We start from the raw sequence: 20,579 nt of genomic DNA on the forward strand, positions 1-20,579 counted from the left end.
CGTAGGAGTCCCACCGCAAGTGAGCCGAGGTGACGAGGCACAGGACTGAGCTGTGCAGGGTGCCAGACTGGTGGGAACAAGGGAAGGATGACTGCTGGGTGGGAGAAGTTTGGTTTGAACTAAGAAAAGATAAGGTCAGAATTTAAATAGGAGCCCATGCTGGGCTGGCAGATAGAAAGGCATTATTCAGGATAAATCCTATAATGTGAGGAAACTGGAAGAGCAGAGGTAGGCTCAGAAGGAGACAAACACAGAGGTTTTAGAGAAGGTTTTATCAGAACTCCTTACATTGATTGTTGCCATGGCAGTGCCAGTGAAATCCTGCCCACAGTCAAACAGAAAATGGCTTTGCAGAAAGAATTCTGTATTCTAAATTCTTCTTGGTTTCCCGCTGTCTCTTTTCTTCCCCTAGCAGTACCTCTAATCGTTCCTGGTTCTTCCCATTTCATATGTCATCTCTATATCAAGTTAACTCAACCTAGGCCCTACTGACATCCTGAGCTGCATACTGCTTCATTGGGCAGCAAGGCTGCTCTTCTGGGTATTGTAGGATGTTCCACAGCATCCCTGGCCTCTACCTACCTAGATGCCAGTACCATACATGCCCCTCTAGTTGTGACAACCAAGTATGTCTTAAGACACTGACAAATATCCACAGGGAAGAAAATCATCCCCCCCGTAAACCCTTATTCTTGACTTTAGATGATGAGACTGAAATAGAGGAGAAAGAAGACAGAGATATGAGTAAAGGGTCTCAGAAAATGTAGTATATTGTTAGTTAAACAAGAGATAGGAAATAGTGTTCATGAAAAATAAGAGGTATATTTAAATTGCACAATACACATCCAGACTAGTAAGAAAATTTTCAAGTAGGAGCAAATAAATGTTCAGTAAGTTAACCTGTCCTTTTTATTTTCTTATATATGTCACATGAAGTTTTCCAGAACTAGAAGATTTTGTTCTAAAGCTCCCACTCCCATTCACAGTCTAGGGCCGTGGTGCTTTCCTCACACTACCTTCTCTTGCCTCTGCCCTCTCCCCTCTGCATTAGTGATCCACACGTACTGGCATTCGGCTCTACCTCTTGTTACCTTTGAGAAGTGATGCAATCCTATTAATCATTTCATGTTTTGGGGGACCTTTCTTAGAGTATTTTGAGTATATACTTGACAGTATATTTCTCCTACCCATTGCTTTTCTTGTAACGTCTACACATCCTTTTGCTTCCCTCATGCCTCCCAAACTGCTCCTTTTTCAAAGCCAGGGTTCCTAGTAATTGACTATGCCCTGGAAAAAAATGCTCTGCAAAGAATGGGCTGGTCATCTTCTTCGCTGTCTTTCCCTTTGAGGAGCATACTGCCTTTCCCTAAGTTTTAGAGAAACTTCTTCATTTCATTACACTCGCCGCTCCAATCATGAAAATGTGTTAGTAAGGGAAGATTGGGAGGCTCAGTCTGTGCTGGAAGCGAAGTCACATAGATGAGAATTAAACCTCAATAGGATCTTCCAGGACTGATGCTGGTAGAAATGAAGCCAGTAATACTCTTTTCCGAAGCTTATCAATTAGTGAGTTTCCCACTTGTAAGGTCTAGGGGATGACCAAGCCAGGGGAGGCAGCTTCCCTCCAGGAGTCCTCCCACTACACAGAATCTGCCTGATTCTAGCTGGTCCTCCCAAGGGCCCTCACCACGGCCCCCTTCATTTCCTGTTCCGAAAGCTGTAGATGACAGGGTTGCACATGGGCGTGATGATGGTGGAGAGGGGGCAGAAAGGCTTGTCTTTGTCAGGGCCGTGTGTGCTGCGGGGATTCATGTAGGACAACATGGCTGAGGTGTACAAGAAGATGACCACAGTCAGATGGGAGGCACAGGTAGAGAAGGTCTTTTACAGACCTGAGGAGGAGGCTCTTCCGAGGACGGGGGCCGGGAGGGGCAAAGATCGTTCTCAGGCTGAGCTGGGGGCCCCGACAGGAGAGAGCAATCACTCTGGGGGCCTCACAGAAGTTTCCTATGTGTTTGTCTTTACAGAATGGACCACGAAATGTCATGTGATCAAGCAAGATGCCATTGGTCAGCCCAAATAACCGGGCAGTACTCACCAGCTTCACACAGACCTGCCGGCTCATGATCTGGGCATAGCTCAGGGGGTGGCAGACCGCAACATAGGATCATAGGCCATAAAAGCCAAGAGGATGCACCCGGCCACACCTACCCTGAAAGCCAGATACATCTGGGTCAAGCAGGAGGCAAAGGAGAGAGTGTGGTTCCCGACCACCAGGTGGATCAGCCTCTGTGGGATGGTGGTGGTGGTGATGAAGCAGACGTCCAGGAAGGACAGGTGGCCAAGGAAGAAGTACATGGGGCCGTTGAGCCTGGCGTCTGTCCAGGTGATGAGGATGATGAGGCCATTCTTGGCCATGGCAAGGCTGTAGAGGGCTAGGAAGAGGGCAAAGAGCGATGCCTGAGTGGAAGGAGAGCTCTGCTCAGAGTTAACACGAGGATAAACTCTGCCACTGTGCCGCCACTCCTTAGATGCGCTGTCTTGGACCTGCTTGCAGACGGAGGACAGGAGCAGCACAGGTAACACAAGGCACTCAGCAGGGCCCGAAACCCAGCTCCGGAAGAACAAGATGAATGAGTGGTGGACGATGCTTCCAGACGGTTGCTATATTCCTTTTTAACTTTCAGTTCTGCCAGCCACTCCTCTTTTGTTTCTCTTCTCCCACTCCCACCTCCGTACACTCTCACCCTTCCCCGTCCATTAGTCTTTCCACTTAACTCCTCTCCTCAATTATTTCTTCTCCCTCTCCGTTCTCCTCTTCGGTGATGGATGTCTGCCATTCTACTACCTCTGATTGAACTCCCTTTTCTTCTCCCTGTCTTTAAATACCTCGAGTTGCCTATCTTGCTTTTAGAAGATACTTAGCCCCCTACTGCCACCTTTAGCTCCTCTCAGGTCTGGACTCCCTCTAGGTGGTTTCCCGATGGGTCAGGGCAGCGGCTGGGAGCATGGCAGCACCATAGTCTGCTTTGGGATGCTCTCCTAAACCTCGTCCCTGGAAATCCCCCTTTTAGGGGCCCAGAGAGGGCAGGGAGGGTCAGAGAGCACTGTTTAATACAAGATGTGGATTGGAATCCTGGGCCCAGTAGACATGTCGGGGCTGAGGTCAGGGTCCAGAAGAGAAATCAGTGAGCTACAGTCCAGACAAGCCCGAGACTTGTCCAAGAAGGAACTGAATTCAACCTAAGGAATCACTAGGACCTAAGGAGTATAAGCTTATTTGTGGCTCTTTGTGCCAGAAAGAATATTCTGTGAAACCTGGCACCTGGTGCCTTGTTAACTACCATTGGGGCTTAAACCAATCAAGCGGTTGTGTAAATAAATAGGTCAATATCCTGAAAATTACATCCTACCTCATTCTGTGTCTCAACTGGTCATGAATCACTTGTCACTGAATCACTGTGGCAAATAAGAGACAGTCTCCTGCTGTTTGACGATGCACCGGTCCAGGGGGATGGCCTGATCCGGTGGGCCACTCTGAAAGAGAAGCTGTGTCTGATGAACTTAGTTCTTTGGCATCTGGACCATAGGTGATGAATGTTTAATTAAGTATCATTACTAGGTTATGTGTGTGCTGCATTTCATAGAACAGGTTTGAATCCTTACACATCACATATTCCATTGGCTAACAATCTTCTTTTGTCCCCACTTTTTCATAGTGCATGATTTGACCTTTTCAGGATTTTAAATTTTGTTTCAGTACTAACTAATTGAATTTTAGCACCTTGAGTTGGAAATCATAGGCCCTCTTCACTGTTAGTTGAAGAAATACCAGCAAGAAAATAGAAAACTTCATTCTCTTTTAGCTGCAGATAAAGATCATATTATTCTACAGCATAAACCATATGCTTGCAGATATTCTTCTGACAAAGAATTTTCTAAGATTGGACATCAGAAATTATTGCTATGTGCTGTAAAACTAAACCTAAACCTCTAAAATGTCATTTTTAATGGTGGTCTCAGTTATGGCTGTGGAAATATTTAAATTGATAGCTCTCTGTTTTCTGAAAGCTGTATATACTTGTGAGATTTCCTTGTTAAACCAGAAGAGGATCATGGGATTTTCTTCTGCCAAATGTATAGAGATGAGAGAAAGAACTACCCATGACTCCTCAGGTTTCTTATTTCAAGACTTGAGGGTCTGTAATCTCATTTAAATTACCAATAGTTTACAAATAGTTCACACATATCATGGCATTTGAACCTCCAATTCATTATGTAATTTGATGATGCAATTTAATCTCAAGAAGAATCTCTGTTAAGCTGGGTTGGACAATGTAGCTGAACACAGTTTGCCAAAGAACAGGGAATCAATTTTCAGCTGTGGGTCTAGACTGGCTTCAGAGTCAGTAACTTACTGTTTTGATCCATTTTAGAACCATTTTCAATCAAAACAGAATGTTTTAAATGTTCCAAGAGCCTCTCAACAGGGAGTGGTTTGCATTGGAGAAGCAGCCACAGGAAGGTGGAAGTAGGACTGTCTTAATATAGAATATGCCGGTTAACCACAGACCTAACGGGTAAGGGAAGGCGGTGCTGGGTGCTGCTAGGGGTGGCGTAGGCTAGGGAAGGTGCCGCCTTCCACGTTCCTGATGTGTCCTTCCACCCGGGTGGAACTGTAATAACGTAACAGTCCTGACCTTTCTCTTCTCCCTCATTCACACCATCTCACAGGAGGCGGAGGGGCTTACCTGACTGGTGACTTTAGGAGAGACTGAGCACATGTGTTCTATCCTCTCCTCTTGTCTTACCCTTGAGAGCGAGTGGCCTTCCCCAGCACAGGCTCTACCCTTGCCTGGGGAGGCTCTGTGGTTACAGAGTGCTGCCAGTTACGGGGAAATATGTCTGTCTGTGTGTCTAACTCTGTGCTTCTGCAACAGGAAGTTCAATTGCTCAAATGTCTGCTTTGCTGCTAATAAAAAGGTGATATTTTAGCCTTCATCTGCAGACCCTGTCTTATTTCTCAGTTGATTCAGAACCAGATGGGAAGAGCAGTGCTGTTTACTGAGTCCCCTCAAAGTCCTTAACAATTATTAGTAGTAATATCATCACATATGTGGACATAAAATTATAAACATAGAAATCATAGAGTTTTGGTTATAATGAAGAGAAACTGAGTCACAGTGATGTCTGATAGATCCTGAGAGGGAAAAGCTCTGCTGATAAACACGTGGAATTCTCAAAGCCCAGTGCTGGTGAGTTAAGGGAGACAGGCCTCCATTCCATGACCGCAGGAGCACAATCAACAAAGTGTGCTATTACCCCTGACACTGGTGGGAAAATGTGTTGTTATAAAGTAAGACTCTGATTCCTGTCATATTACTGAAGATGAGCAGGACAGTACTAAATATATTCAACAGTAACCACAGAGTTTCTGTTGCTTTCCAGCATGCTAGGACCACAGGAAAGAAATATAATGTGCCACTGTTTTGTTCATTTATTCTGTAGAGTGTGTTTGTTTTAGGAATGTGGTGATTCACCCAAGTAGTATTTGAACTCGCTAGCCTTGTTTGACTCCTGTAGATTCTCCTTTCAGAAAGCTTCACCCTGCTGCAAGGCTTGGCTATCATCTTGCAGGTATGCTTTAAATAAAACGTACCTCTCACAATTTGAATTGTTCACAGCTTGAAACCTGGTTTCTTCTCTGCAATCTCTAATCCCTTATTTTGGGGATTAAAGAAATCATTTCAAGCTGGTGTTGGCAAAACTGGACAGCTACATGTAAGAGAATGAAACTGGATCGTATAACCCCATACACAAAAGTAAATTCGAAATGGATCAAAGACCTGAATATAAGTCATGAAACCATAAAACTCTTAGAAAAAAACATAGGCAAAAATCTCTTGGACATAAACATGAGCAACTCCTGCATGAACATATCTCCCCGGGCAAGGGAAACAAAAGCAAAAATGAACAAGTGGGACTATATCAAGCTGAAAAGCTTCTGTACAGCAAAGGACACCACCAATAAAGCAAAAAGGCATCCTACAGTATGGGAGAATATATTCATAAATGACAGATCCGATAAAGGGTTGACATCCAAAATATATAAAGAGCTCATGCACCTCAACAAACAAAAAGCAAATAATCCAATTAAAAAATGGTCAGAGGAGCTGAACAGACAGTTCTCCAAAGAAGAAATTCAGATGGCCAACAGGCACATGAAAAGATGCTCCACATCACTAATCATCAGAGATATGCAAATTAAAACCACAATGAGATATCACCTCACACCAGTTAGGATGGCCAACATCCAAAAGACAGACAACAACATATGCTGGCAAGGATGTGGAGAAAGGGGAACCCTCCTACACTGCTGGTGGGAATGTAAAATAGTTCAACCATTGTGGAAAGCAGTATGGAGGTTCCTCAAAAAAACTCAAAATAGAAATACCATTTGACCCAGGAATTCCACTCCTAGGAATTTACCCTAAGGATGCAGCAGCCCAGTTTGAGAACGACATATTCACCCCTATGTTTATCGCAGCACTATTTACAATAGCCAAGAAATGGAAGCAACCTAAATGTCCATCAGTAGATGAATGGATAAAGAAGATGTGGTACATATATATAATGGAGTATTATTCAACCATAAGAAGGAAACAAATCCTACCATTTGCAACAACATGGATGGAACTAGAGGGTATTATGCTCAGTGAAATAAGCCAGGTGGAGAAAGACAAGTATCAAATGATTTCACTTATCTGTGGAGTATAAGAACAAAGAAAAAACTGAAGGAACAAAACAGCAGCAGACTCACATAACCCAAGAATAGACTAACAGTTACCAAAGGGAAAGGGACTGGGGAGGATGGGTGGGAAGGGAGGGATAGGGGGAAAAGGGGCATTATGATTAGCACACATAATGTAGAGGGTGGGGCCACAGGGAAGGCAGTATAGCACAGAGAAGACAAGTACTGATTCTATAGCATCTTACTATGCTGATGGACAGTAACTGTAATGGGGTATGTGGTGGGGACTTGATAATGGGGGGAATCTAGTAACCACAATGTTGCTCATGTAAGTGTATATTAATGATACCAAAAAAAAAAAAGACCGTGTCTCCAGAGAAAGAACTTGAGACAATGGCTGCCTGGGTTTTGGTTAGCCTTGGAGACCAACTGCATTTTTGCACTTGAGTTTTGTGAGATAACCTTGCATTCTTATCATAAACTCCTTTTTTCTTCAATACTATTACAGATGGGTTTCTTTTTCTTGCAACCAAAACGTCTTAAATAAGATAGTATCTACTTTAATGTGGCTTTGAGGATTAAATGAAATAAAGTATACCTCCAAAAATATTACTTTCTCCCTTCCAGCTGTAAACAGCAAGCACCCTGTGTGCCCTGAGCATCAGACTTATCTGTTCCTTGTATTTCTTGTTGGGAATAACAGGCCCATTTCACTGTCAATATTTTTGCAAGTTTTTCCTCCTCGTTTCAGCTTTTCCTCTTCCAGGAGCTCCTTTACTAGTATTCTAGGTGCTAATATATTTGTGTTTGTGTTTTGCTATGTTTTGTTTTACAGTTTTTGTTCCACAAAGGACTCAGTTAATCATACTCTTCAGTTTATGATACACCATCTTGGTCCTTGCAAGGAAAGGCTCTCTTGTTTTATGTCTTTATTTCTTTAATCTGTCTTAACACCCTTTATCTCAACTCTCATCCCCTCCACACAATAGGCAACTTCCCAATGTGCTTAATGTACATATTCCTATTTAAATGTGTATATGGAAAATAGTTATTACTACAAAGCTATTAAGTTATAGGTTTCATTCTGTATCTTACTTTTTTCACTAAGCACTGTTTTTCATCTCCATCCTCATTGCTGGATGCTAATATTTAATCTGTTTCTTCACATCAATGCCTAGCACTCTATGATGTGCACTCACCGTATTGTACCTTTCCACTCCTCCAGTAATGAACATCCACATTGTCCCCAACACCATGCCACTACAAATAACCCTGTAATGAACATTCCCATTTTTGTCCTCTTCTGGACTTGTAAAGAATTTGTTTTATATTACTTAGGAGAAGAATTTATGGGGTACAGGGTATGCATCTATTTAATGGGTCCAAGTCATGCCAGATTGCTTTCCAGAAGTGATAGAACCAGTCTTGCAGCACTGCAAGATTCTGTATTTCCACATCCGTGGTTTCATTTGTAATTACCTAGATTTCTAATTTTTGATGGTTTGAGAGGTATGAACAGATATCTCATTGTTAGTTTAATTTGCATTTGATTACTAATGATTTTGATCAGATTTTCACATGCATATTAGCTTTTTCCTATTCCGTAAATTGCCTATTGATATGTTTTGCATCTTTTTTCTGTTGGGTTGCTGTATTCTCCCTGTTCATTTGCAGAAATTCCATTTATATTCTAGGATAATATATCACCATCAGTCTTAGACAAAGCAAGTATTTCCTTCATTTTGCCATCTGCCTGCTAACTTTGTCCATTATGCCCTTTATAGAATATAAATCTTTCACTGTTTAACAATCAGATTCCTCAGTTTTTGCCTATGGTTTGTGCTTTCAAAAGTGTTGAAGAATGTGGACTATTCTCTTTGTTATGCCTGCTCTCTGCCTGCCATCTCTAAATCCAAGCTCATTAGTGAGGTCCCTATAGTCATTCTATCCATTCCTCTTCATTGGACTACCAAGTAATTGCATTGACTGAACTACATTCTTAAGAAAATCCCATCTTCCTTAAACTTTTCCCCTCCATGGAGTCCCATGGAGTCTCAGGCTATGAAAATCATATCTTTTAACTGTATTTAGACAGGCTTCCCATAGCCCTGGACACACCACCGTATATCTTTGGCTATCAAGAGGAACAAAAATGGCAGTTACTTTCTCTGAAGATTTCCTTCACTCCCATTTCACTAATCAATTCCATCTTTGTGGGTCAGAATTTGATCCAGAATTGCATCTCTGCTCTGCCATTCAATCTTCCTTATGAAGGATTATATTACATTAAATTGACATTCCCCTCATGCTACTCTGACTTTCCTTTTATCATTTGCTCTTATTTTATTCCCACTTCCTTTCGTCTCTTTCCTTCCTTCCCTCCCTGCTCTTTTCTCCCCTCCTTTCCTTTCTGAATCCTGTAAATGCTGAGGGCAAGGGCTGACTTTCTGTAGATCACAGCAAAGAAGCTGCTTCTGTCCCAGAAGCAGGTTCCCCAAAAGTGTACAGTGTATAATATGACTGGTAATCCTTCCAGTTGCACATCAGTACCCAGTTCTGTTTCTTAGAAACAATGTACTGTACCCTTTTTCACTGCCATATTCCAAGCATGAGTCCCATCCTACCAAGTGTCTTTATATCGGTGAGCTTTTATTTTTCTCATTGTATAAAATCTTAAGTTCTATTTGTATATTACCTATACTTTGTGTACCAGTGTAGAGGCCGCATGCACTTTTTTTCCCAACCCCTTTCTACTTACCTTGTCCAGGGAATGCCTCCTCCGCTACTGCCTTCCTTCCAATGTCATAATAGATGTTCTCTCTAGAATGAAATCTTGTAGGTTTTCTCTTCATTTTTTTTTTTACTTTTGTCCTTTCCATTTTATCTTCTCATCCCCACCCCTAGTGCACAGCACACTGAAGTGCTCTTAATTCAGCTGACAGTGCTCACAGAAAACAGATTTTCCCTTCAATCTTCAGAGAAGCACTCTGTCTCAGTTCAAGAACATATCATTTGCTCATCATTAGACTGTGAGCACCTTAAGGGCAGGGACCATGACTTCCCGGAGTCTGCCCCTGTGCCTGCCACCTGCCATGACACATAACAGGCAGTCAATTGGCGAATGCCTGCCAGCAGATTGACTTAGTCACGGTTCCCTTCTTGGATTCCCTCCTTGCATCAAACTTTATTCACCTCCTCAAGGAACTTTGACTTCCCCTTTTTATTCTCAAAGTCCAAGCACTATAAGCTTCCTATAGCATATTGTAACCACTTAGAGCAGAGTAAGTTGCAGTACAACTTAATGGGAAAAAGTACAACACTGGTTTATAATTCAGACAAACAGGGTTCTAGTTCTCTGTTGTCATTAACTATGCAGCCTTGGGCATGTCATCCCATCTATTTTGTTAGTTATATGCAATGGTAAAACATTTATTCACTATAAATCCTCTTAGAAGGAGACTATATTTTTCATAAAGTACTTGCAGTAGAAATAAGGTAAATTTTCCCCACCCAGGGGACTAAACATGAGAGAAACTATTTTTCTCAAAATAAGAGAATTTGCTTGTTATATGGAGCAGGCAAGAGGAGGAAGAGAGCACAGGAAGGATAAGGTGGAGGAGCCTGTGAAAGGCATGAACTCCCCAGTGGGAACTTTCTTTATGATTTTCTCCCTCTATTTTTTTTTTCACTCAACTCTATAGTATGTATCTTTAAATGTCCAGTAGGGTTATATTTCTTATTGAAGCCACCGAAAAGGCTGCTGCATGTGTCAGAGTTGATAAGGAGTCAAACTGAGGCAGTTTGCATGGACTCAGGGGTGTGCATGCAGAGGGAAGCAAAAGCAAAATAAACCACAGAGCATTGCAAAAATTCTGTAGAATGCTATGGAATTGCCAGATTTTGGAATTTGAATTTGGGCCAAATTTGATCAGATTCTAAGAGGCCTGGTAATCTCTTCAGACATCTGAGTTATATATAAAATGGTTATATGATCATCACTAAGGTTTTTTTCGACAATAACATTTTTGAAGATTCTAAGAGATGGTTATTTTTTTCCAGCTCTAAAATCATGTAAGTTTTTCATTTATAGATTTGACTCAGTGAAACACTTATTTTCTGCCTATTAGGAGAAAGGTCCTTTACTACTGATTTCATCAACTCCAGACACACTTTCCCCTCACATTTTAATGTCTCTGAAGGGGGTATGCCTTGTACTTGATCATCAATGTCAGCTGATGATTACTGCTGGCTGAGCGGCAAAGTCAGAACATAGTTATCATTCTTGCACATTCCTGGGCCTTGTTGCTATTCTAGGTGGCATGCCTAGAAATCTACAATCCCTTGAAGTTTCAGTCAATTAACTATTTAAGGACAATTTAAGGAAATATTAGTCCTAGTTGTCTGAATGAACATCTTTGTTGAACATTTTCTGGCAAGGTCAAAAAAGTCCCCACTGCAGAACTTGCAGAATGAGGTGTGTGGCCTGGAAGAAATTCCCACAGATAGCAGTGAAGCTCTCTTTTTAAGAAATGCTGCTTCACTAACGCTCAAAATGACCCCCAAAACATAAAAACTTGGCAACATAACATCAACAACTTTGAGTCAAAAACTAACTCAGAAACGTTAGATTCAGTGTGAAAGAATTGTGTAGGAATACCATAATGACTTTCAGTTATATTTGTGTACATTGTAGTCATATAAAAATGTTCTATTTCTAAATAAGTCTAAATGAGCTCTTTAACTGAGTAAAAATTTAAAATATAATTGATAAGAAAGCATAGTGATTATTTAATTGGCAGTATTTTTTCTTTCTTAATAGTACCTAAAATAATGATGTGCCACACAATAGATGATGGCTTACAGTCACTAAAATAACGTATTTCAGAGACTATAAACATGAGGAAGCAGTTCCAGCTCTCAAGATATTCATAATCGGTGAGGGGGAATAACAAGCACATAAGGGATAACAGAAGCAAGGAAAAAATGTACTTGTCCTCAAAAGAAATACAAACAAAAAGATTTGGACCTTTAAAGGAAAACAAGATCACATTAGGAAAGGCTTCATGAAAGAAGTAGCCTTTGAGAAGGGCCTTGAAGAACTGGTAGGATTCCAACTTGCAGAGATGGAATGAAGTGTGAAGAGTAAAGAGAATGAGCAAGGGATGAGATGTAAGAAAACAGGCATTTCTGGGGAATGGTGAATAGCATATTCTAACTATAGGGTTTGCTAACCTTTTTGTCTTTATAGGCCCCTTTAAGAATTCAGTGAATGCTATGAACCCAATTCCTAGAAATAAAAGCACAAATTTATAATGAAAAGTTTTTGCATATGATTTCTGGGGATTTCCCACTTAAAGGTAGCATAAGAGAGGGAGAGGAAAAAGCAGCTTTGCTGGACGCCCATGGAAGCTGGTGCGGGTGACCCAGGTGCAGTAGTCCCTTTTCTGGAGGAGAGGTTCTCACCTGACTGCACTTGGGAAGAATGACTAAGATAAATGGGCTGTTGGGGGTTCTCACCCAGCCCACATATCCACAGAGCTGGGGTACCCTTGGGAATCATTTCCAGCTGGCTGGCTGATTTGGGTTTCCAAATGATGGGATGGTGGCTAGAAAAAGTACCTGGAAATGAAATGCATGGGTAAAAAGTATGCCAGGGCCTTACTGGGGAGGACCAGACTCCCCCCCAACCACTGGATTTTATTTACATGTAATGGGGACATGATGTAGATCTCTGAGGAAAATGAATGTTCAGAGCTGTGGTTTAGGAAGATTAATCTTCAGGATTTTAGATGTGTGAGAGGCTAGGGGAGACCAGTTAGGAGTTTATTGCAATTAGTGTTTATATTCTTCAGGTACATTCTATTTGCTATTTGCTCAGCTTTCCCTTCTGTCTCGTCACCCGCTATTTGGCTGACAGCCAGGCCTTTACTAAGCGTCTGGCAGGAATTGCTGAAGTGAAAACCATCAATTCACCCTGAGGGTCCCCTTGTAATGTCCCAAGTCCTCGCCAGGTGGCACCATTACAGCATTACAGCATACAAAGCAACCTTCCTGCGTTAAGTACAGTGCTTCCAAGCAGAAAGGCTGTGTTTCTATGAGGGAATTCACTTTCTGGTGACAATCTAGAAAAGGGGGATGCAGGAGGGCAGCTGAGATAAAAGATTCAAGAATACTCCTTTTGTATTTATCATTTCTTATAGAGTATCTTGACTGAATTTCTACTAGGCATGTAGATGGGGTGAGATGCTTAGGAAAACTCTTTTCAAAGATGTAAGCAGTTTTCCTGTCTTACAAATAGTATAAACCTAAATATATTTGAGAAAGAACTGCTCCTTAGTTGTGGGGAAACTTCTAGGTGGGCCTTTGCATTACATACATGAAGAGGGGACAATACCTTGTGCTGGTGAGGAGGCTACATGAAACTGCATATTTACGTCGGAGCTCAGTTGCATCTCTTAGAGAAATAACTATTTCTCTAGAAAAAATGTTAGATGTACCAGGCTAAAGTTGCTTATTCTATGAAGGTATATGTATTTCACTTTGAGATTAAGAGCTACCCCTGATGAGAGACAAGCCTGCAGGAAACCAAGAGCTGGGTAAGTCACACGCAGTGTTGTGTTACATAAAGTGCAGCCCAGACTTGTGGAGGGAACCCTCTCACCTGTACATACCAGCAGTGCTCCAGCAAACTCCAAGTACTAGAATACTTGGAAGTAATGGGAAACAGGATTTTTAGCACATTCCAGTGGTTCTCAATGTAATTTGAATTTTTTGAATAATCAGATTTATGTGAAGATTTCAGTTAAGTGTAGGAAATACTCTGGAGGCCCCTGAAGGCAAGGGTGTATTGCCTACTCCATACAGTCCCAGCTCAAGCACAGTCATTTCTTCTTTGGTAGTTTTCAAGTTAAAAAGTGTCACTGATTTTTTTTTTAACCTAATTCCTACCTTTAAATATTAAGTTGAAATAGTGGAGCCTCTCTCTGGAGAATTTGCATGATTCTGCATTTTAATTTCATGAGGCCATGGCCCCCTGAAGTTCAGCAGTGACCTTGTCATGAGTCCCAGGTTAGGAATCTCATCTGAAACTCACTTCTGAGGAGCATCCGAAAGGATAAACAGAAGAGCGGAGCTGGGTGGGAGGAAGAGACTTTGTCGGCCCCCTGTGAGATGCCGGTGCAAGTGCTCCTTCTGGGGCAGTTGGAGCTTTCTTGATGTGGGAGCAATAGCTAGAGAATTTGTGGGAGGGACTAGGTGAGAAACTTATGACACATTTAGGACAGTGAGCATAAGAAGGAGAACTGAAATGCAGTCAAGGGTGAAAGGGCTCAACCAGACCTTTCTGTCAACCAGACCATCATGTCAATGGGATTCATGTCAGACTGAAGAATCTGAGTTAAAGGTAATAGGAAAGAGACACAAGAAACAAGGTGTATCAGGGACTATCCGGGAGCACTGGCTTCTTCCTCTCAAGGAGCAGGTCCGGAAGGCCATCTTCTTTGTGCCACTATTGTATTACCATCCACTGGCCTCTGAGAAAGGTCACTAAGCAAAACTGAACTGCAATTTCCTGTTCAAGTTGAGAAGATGAAAAGTGACTAAATCTAACAGCGTTTCTTTTTCAGAACTCTTAGACTTTTGATCAGGGACAAAGGGATCTCCTTCTCTGAAGACCCAAACAATAGAGCAGTTAGCAGAGGGGATCCGATCTAAGGCTTTTTAAGTCAGAAGCCAGGGTCTAAGTCCTGACTCTGCCAAGTACTAGCTGTGTGACCTTGAGCAAATCTTCGAGCCTGTGGAACTGTTAGGTGAAAATAATAGTTCCTACTTCATACAATTGTTGGGAGGTAAAATTGGGTACAGTGTCTGACACCCCGTCTGCGCCTACTGACAGCTGTTGTTACTGGTGCTGAATGCTGGAACTGGCACAGGAGCCTATTACCCAGCCCTCAGGGGCATTTCCCCGTTAATATACTGTTGCTGCCCTCTCTGGGGCCCCAGAACACATTCACCAACCACTGCACATCCAAGGCTTCCTCTGGTCATCCTAGATGCACAGGTCTGGCCCCCAAGGCCTTTTTGGCCCATAGCTGCATGACATATATGACAAAAATGTTTTTGCTCCCACATCAAGAAAAGCTGTATGACATTTATGTCATCTTGGGAATCTCATCATCCCCATTGACTTGACTATCCTGAGGGATAAGAGTTCTTTAAATAGGGAAGCACTATATAAAAAGAAAGCTCCTAATCTTCCGAGTTCTGTTTTTCCAGCGATGTCAGTCACCACAACCACCACCACCACCCCTCACCTGTCCCCATCACAAGAGAACTATAAGAAAAAAACCTTTGCACAACATGTCCTACGGGGTCTTAGATATTTTTCTCCCCGACAACTTCTTGTCCCGATTTTACATGCAGTAACTAGGTCTCAAGCAGGAAATCAAGCCTCAGGCAGTGCTGGACTGTGATTCAAGCCCAGATCTGTGACTCCGGTGCTGTTTCCAGCTCCTGGCTGCACACACACAGCACCCCAACTCATTCTTTTCCCAAATCCATTTGGGGTGGCCTCAGGAAATCTCCAGTGCTGGGGAGCAGAGTAGAGCTGCTGTCAGTCTGAGCTCCATGGGGATCTCCTTACCAGCATTCTCCACCAGGGCCTGAGGCAGTTACTGTGGTTTCTTTGTGATGTGTCACTCTGCTCCCAGAGATCCCAGGCAATCCCTCCTGAACAGTGCCCCCTCGCAAGCCCTCCCTTGGAACAGGTGTCATGCCTGCCATTCCAGGACTTAGATTTGGGAATCATCTCCCGAGGCCAAGTGCTTCCCTGAAAAGAAGTCTCTTGCACATCTGGAGTTGTAGCTACTAAAATCCCTTGTTTGTTTGGGCGTCACAGCGCTACCCTCTACTTCACCAGTCCAGCTTGAGGTCCAGGTCCAGAACAGCTGGGAAAGAAATGGGTAGAACTGGCAGTGCGTGTCCCAACCAGGACACAGATGGTCGACTCATTAGAGCTGGAGGCAAGGGGAGAGGAGGGAAGGCATGGTCCCTGCAGTTACCACTAAGCTCTGGTCCGTGCAGCGGGCCCAGAAGCCCCACCCTGCCATCCACTAGTACCACTCAGCAAGGAGGGGAGATGACACCTCTTTATTAAGGTTAACACCAAGGAAAGCATTAAGAAGGAGTACACAGAGGAAGAGGAAGGGCACACAAAGTCACCACTTGAGCTGGGAGGGAGGCATATCATTTAGGAACCTCAGGACAGCCACATGCTCCATGCCCTGGTTGTGGGGGATAAGAGGAAAGGAGAGGGGAAAGCGCCATGATAGCCTGGAACTCTCAGAAGGATCTGAAGCCCCCTAAACCTAACACCAGAGCCACAAGCCCTGCCCCTCAGGGCTCACACACTACTACACAAGTTGGCACACATAACACACACAAGACGTTATGGAGGCAACACCGAGAGGCAGCAGGTAGGGACATTTCGACAGGAAAAGGAACTGAAGTTAAGCAGGTGTAGCGAGGAGAGAGAGAGTTTTTGGCTGCGGCCCCCAAGAGTCCCTCAGATATCCCCTATATCTGGAGGGGTGCGGCTGAGCACCCCCCAAGTCTCTGCCTGTGAACTGGGCTCTTTGTTCTTTAAGCCCCAGCGAGTGGATAAAGCAATCCCAGTTGAAGGGATGACAAGGCAGAATCCGCTCTGCATGCAAAATCCTAGTGGCTGAGCTATTACGTCTTCATGCACATTCACAGCCAGCTCCTCCCAGTCCAGGGGCCCTTGGAACCCCCATTCACACAGATTTCTAGGGCTGGAGTTCCCTCCTCAAGCTTCCTTTACCAATCAGCAGCCGCAGAGATCTGTGAGGGGTAGAGGCTTCTGCAGAGCGCTCAACATCTTGGATTTCAGCAGAAGGGTAAATTTCCTGTTGCCAGAACAGAATACCCCCAAATTCCTTAATTTCTAGGTAAATCGTTAAAGAGTATTTGCCATAGTCCTAGGTTAGTCCTTTGTCAGAATAGAAAAAGCAGAATTTTATTTACACAAGTCAGGAGTTCTCTTGCTGCCTGGGGAGGGAAAAATGGGCAGGATAGGGGATGGACGGCGGTCCAGAGATGGGTGCTTCCTCTCCCCGGAACCTCACCTTTCCGCAGTTTGCTACATCTCCCTTGGTTAGGCAGAAAGAATTTGTGATGCTCCCAAAGTCCTTCCTCCAGGGAATCTCTCTGCCTGACCCACGGGCGCAGCGGTCTGAGAGCAGCATTGCTGCACCGCGCCGTTCCAGTCCCTCGCGTCATGCGCTTGGAAACCCAATGGCAGCCCGGGACAGTCGTGCCCCTTCGGAGTCCCCTCACAGAGAGGCCTCGCCCTCCAGCTGCAGCAGAGTGATGTCGGGCAGATCCAGGGGCTCCACAAGTGGCCCGTCCCCCGCCAGGAGAGCAGCGCAGGGGCTCTCCGGGCGCTCGCAGTGACTAGTGGGTGTGGCAGAGCAGGGCATCGCCTTCTCCTCTTGGTCGTCCTCCTCGTCCTCAGGATCGCGACCCAGCAAACCGCTGTCCCCGATCCCGGGAGAAGGCGTTTCGGGCTCTCGGGGGGCGCCTGGGAGACTCCCCTTGCCGCCGACCACGCCCAGGCCTCCCTGGCGGGGCGCGGTGGTCATAATCTGGCACATGGAGACGATGGCCCGCTGGTTGGCGCACACGTCGTCTGAGAGCACCTGGATGTGGGAGGCCTGCTCATCCAGGGCCCCCCGCATGGCCCTCACGTCCTCAAACAGGGCCTGCAGCTGGGCCTTCAGGTGCTCCATCAGTTCCTTCATCCCGCCGTTGTACTCCCCGGAGAGCACGTCCCCCACGGCCGGCACGGTGGACACTTCCAGAGGTGCCGGCATGTCGCCGCCGTCCTTGGTCATGATCTCCAGCAAACCGTCCTCCATTGAATGGCAGCAGCGGGTCCTGTCCAGCCCGGCCTCCGGGTGAGGAAGGGGCCGGGAGGGGAGGGAGCCGACGAGAGGAGGCGAGTCCCCGGCGGAGGGCGCGGTCGGGATCGCGGAAGGCCGGGACCAGCCGGCGGGCCGAGGACCCGGCGAGAGTCCCGGCCGGCGTCTCTCGGCTCGCCGGGGGCAGAAGCGCCTGCCCCGCCTCACGTCCGCAATCGCGCCCGGGTCCGCGCCGCCCCCCGGGCCCCGCGGGCAGCAGTGCGCGCCGGCACCCTGTTCACAGAAGCGCTCTCGGAGGAAGGAGCCCGGATCGAAGCCGCGGCCGGCAGCGGATCCGGATCGGGACTCCCCCCTGCCATTGACCGGCAGCGCCCGCGAGCGTGCCTGAGGCGGCAGGGGCGGGCCTCTCAGCCGCGGATGCCCCCGTTTCCAAGGCGACGCGCACCACGTAGATGACGTATGTCTCCATGGCAACCAGGAAGTGAGGAAGAGAGGAGAGGCCGCGTGGGAAGCTGCAGTGGGGCCCAGGCGTCGGGCTCGCGGGCGGGGCGCCTGGGCGGGACGCTGCGGCGGCTCCGCTGAGGCTGCGGAGAGGGTGGTTGCGGTGTTTAACAGGGAAGCGTGAGCGAGGGTCGGCTGCGCAAACCCCCGGCCCGGGAGAGGGCAGCCCTCCGCCAGTCCCGGCACCGGACCCTTCGCGCCACTGCGTGGCGGGCGTTTCCCGCCGGCAGCCGCCCTCCGGAGAGCGCGGTGGGCCGGGCCTCGCTGCCGCGTCCTGCAGCCGGGCGCCGGGAAGCGGGCCGGTGCGGCCGCCTCTAGCGGTCGCAGACGGGGCGGGGCGCAGCGCCCTGGAGCTGGCCCGCCGGCGTCGGCGGCGCGCGGGCTGGAGGGGCTCGGCGGGCTCCGCCTCGCGTCGGCTCCTGCGGCCTGTCAGCCCTGTAGACAGCACGGGAGCTGACAAAGGAAGTGACTCCCTCCCGGCTGAGACCCCGCTGGTCCTACCCAGGGCACGGGGAGTTTTCCCAGGACGGTGAGGCCACGTACTGAAGTTTTGGGAAGGAAAGCTTCCTAAGGGCAAAGGTTTCTATCCTCTGCGCCCTCCATCACGGAATTCCCAGCACCTAAAATAGTGCCGGGCAAGCAGGAAGGAAATGCCTGGTACATTTGCTGAATGACTTCTTTAAAAAGAAGCGAGGCTTTACGTCCTATTCCCCCACCCACAACTCCCCAGTCCACACCGTCGTATATTTTAGGAGACCTGAATTAGATTTTGTTTCTGCCACCTACCTATTCATTCAAAGACCTTGACTAAAGTCATTTTCCTGATGTGTTGGGGACTGGACTGGACAATCTCTAATACTGCTGCTAACTCAACAGCACTGTGCATCAGCTCACAGATGAAAGGGTGAACTGTTGGCAATGTGTGGGAGGGGTGGACCGGGAAACTGTGCGGCCAGTCCCCCCTCCGCAGGCCCAGTGCCAATGTACAGACAGACACTGAGTGTCTCAACCTTTGTGACCACTCCTTTCCCTACTTGAGGGCTGCAGTAGCAGGGGATGAGGAGGAAGAAAAATTGAATTTAATGTAAGGACAGATGACCTTGGATTGGGAAGCAAACAATAACAACCTTCGTAGATTGGAGAAGCCAAGAGGTCAGAAACCAAAAAAGAAGTTCATGAGGAGAAAACCCTGGGAAGAGAAGCAAACTGCCACTTCAAGATGGGGGAGAGCTGGGTATGGGTGTTTTGTTTACTAGGGGTTCAGTGAAGCAAATGAATTATCTTGGAATTTCTCTGGCTTCATACTCTAGTGATGAAGAGTGGGGCTGAGGCAGAGAAACTGGTGTGGGTGGGGGAGGCACTAAAGACCTGTTTGGCCTATGCCTGTCTTACTGCTATTAAAATAGAAATTAGGAAATTTTCTAACCAGCAGAATATTTAAGACGGTGTTGATATAACCAAGTACTCTGCAGCCATAAAAAATGTGACTTCCCAAAACAAATGTATGAACAAGTTAAAAACCCTTTGGCATTGTATCTTAGAAAACAAATGACTCAATCCTACTTGCTTGCTCCTTCCTTCCTTCCAAAACTGTGCGGTGCTTTCACCTTGGCTATCTTCACTCCTCCCTCAGCCATGCTCCCCATAGGTCACTCCTGAAGTTCAGAAGACAGAAATGCTTTTCCCTAAGCACAGATGAAATGAGCTGGTTTTACAAAAAGACCTTACCAAAAGTACTACAGGAAAACTAGAAACAGAGACAAGACATAAAAAAACAGCCAGGCTTACACAGCATGAATTTCTGACCGTACTACAGCAAGCATGTTCTCGGGGCTTACAAGTTCAACCTGCTGTTCCATCCCCGGACAGCTCTGCATTGGCCAGAAAAGGCAACTTCCAGGGCTTGTCACCTGAGCCTTTTACTTCACATCTCTTAACCCAACTTCGCATGGACGATTTCATGTTGCCAGCTTCCTCACTCTTCGGGAGGGTCCCTACCTTCTACCTACAAGGACTGACCCTGTCCCCAGTATAGGGCCTCGCATCTTAGCCTTAACTTTACATTAAACACAGCCCCCAGACAGTAGGAGCCGGGTTATGCCAGCACACAATGCCCTTTGCCACTATATATAGTTGAGGATACCACATATCCCAAGGCTTTCCACATAAGGTTACATCGTGCTGCCCAGAAGTGCTGGCATGAAGTCTGCTGATGGTATAGGGGTCTGAGTCTAGAGGGAGGGGGAGTTATTGGAGAGGCACATAAGAACCTGGGGAACAGATGCCGGAATCAGGGATGTGACCCATCCAGTCAAATTCCAGGTCAGACATTTGAGGGCCAAGGGTAGGTGGAAACTAGGGGAGTAGACTGGTAGCAGGACTCAGAAACA

The 20,579-nt window shown here is 45.9% G+C and overlaps 2 protein-coding genes across 2 annotated transcripts; both read right to left on the bottom strand.

The window, feature by feature from the left end:
* Positions 1–1,244: 1,244 nt before the first annotated feature.
* On the bottom strand, positions 1,245–17,047 carry LOC118922205 (olfactory receptor 10AD1). The gene is given in 7 exon segments (XM_057488008.1): positions 1,245–1,707; positions 1,710–1,930; positions 1,932–2,166; positions 2,169–2,493; positions 2,496–2,547; positions 13,845–13,980; positions 16,894–17,047. Coding segments are annotated over 7 exon segments (1,170 nt in total). The 3' UTR covers positions 1,245–1,660.
* Positions 16,763–18,618, bottom strand: CCDC184 (coiled-coil domain containing 184). The gene has a single exon (XM_036904747.2). The coding sequence runs from the start codon at positions 17,683–17,685 to the stop codon at positions 17,101–17,103; it is 585 nt and encodes a 194-aa protein (XP_036760642.1). The 5' UTR covers positions 17,686–18,618; the 3' UTR covers positions 16,763–17,100.
* Positions 18,619–20,579: the final 1,961 nt, after the last annotated feature.

This window comes from Manis pentadactyla, chromosome 10, assembly GCF_030020395.1.
Source record: "Manis pentadactyla isolate mManPen7 chromosome 10, mManPen7.hap1, whole genome shotgun sequence".
Classification (NCBI taxonomy): Eukaryota; Metazoa; Chordata; class Mammalia; order Pholidota; family Manidae; genus Manis; species Manis pentadactyla.

Excerpts from the sequence above, each read along its gene's own strand:
- CCDC184 (XM_036904747.2), bottom strand. The coding sequence starts at position 17,685 with ATGGAGGACGGTTTGCTGGAGATCATGACCAAGGACGGCGGCGACATG.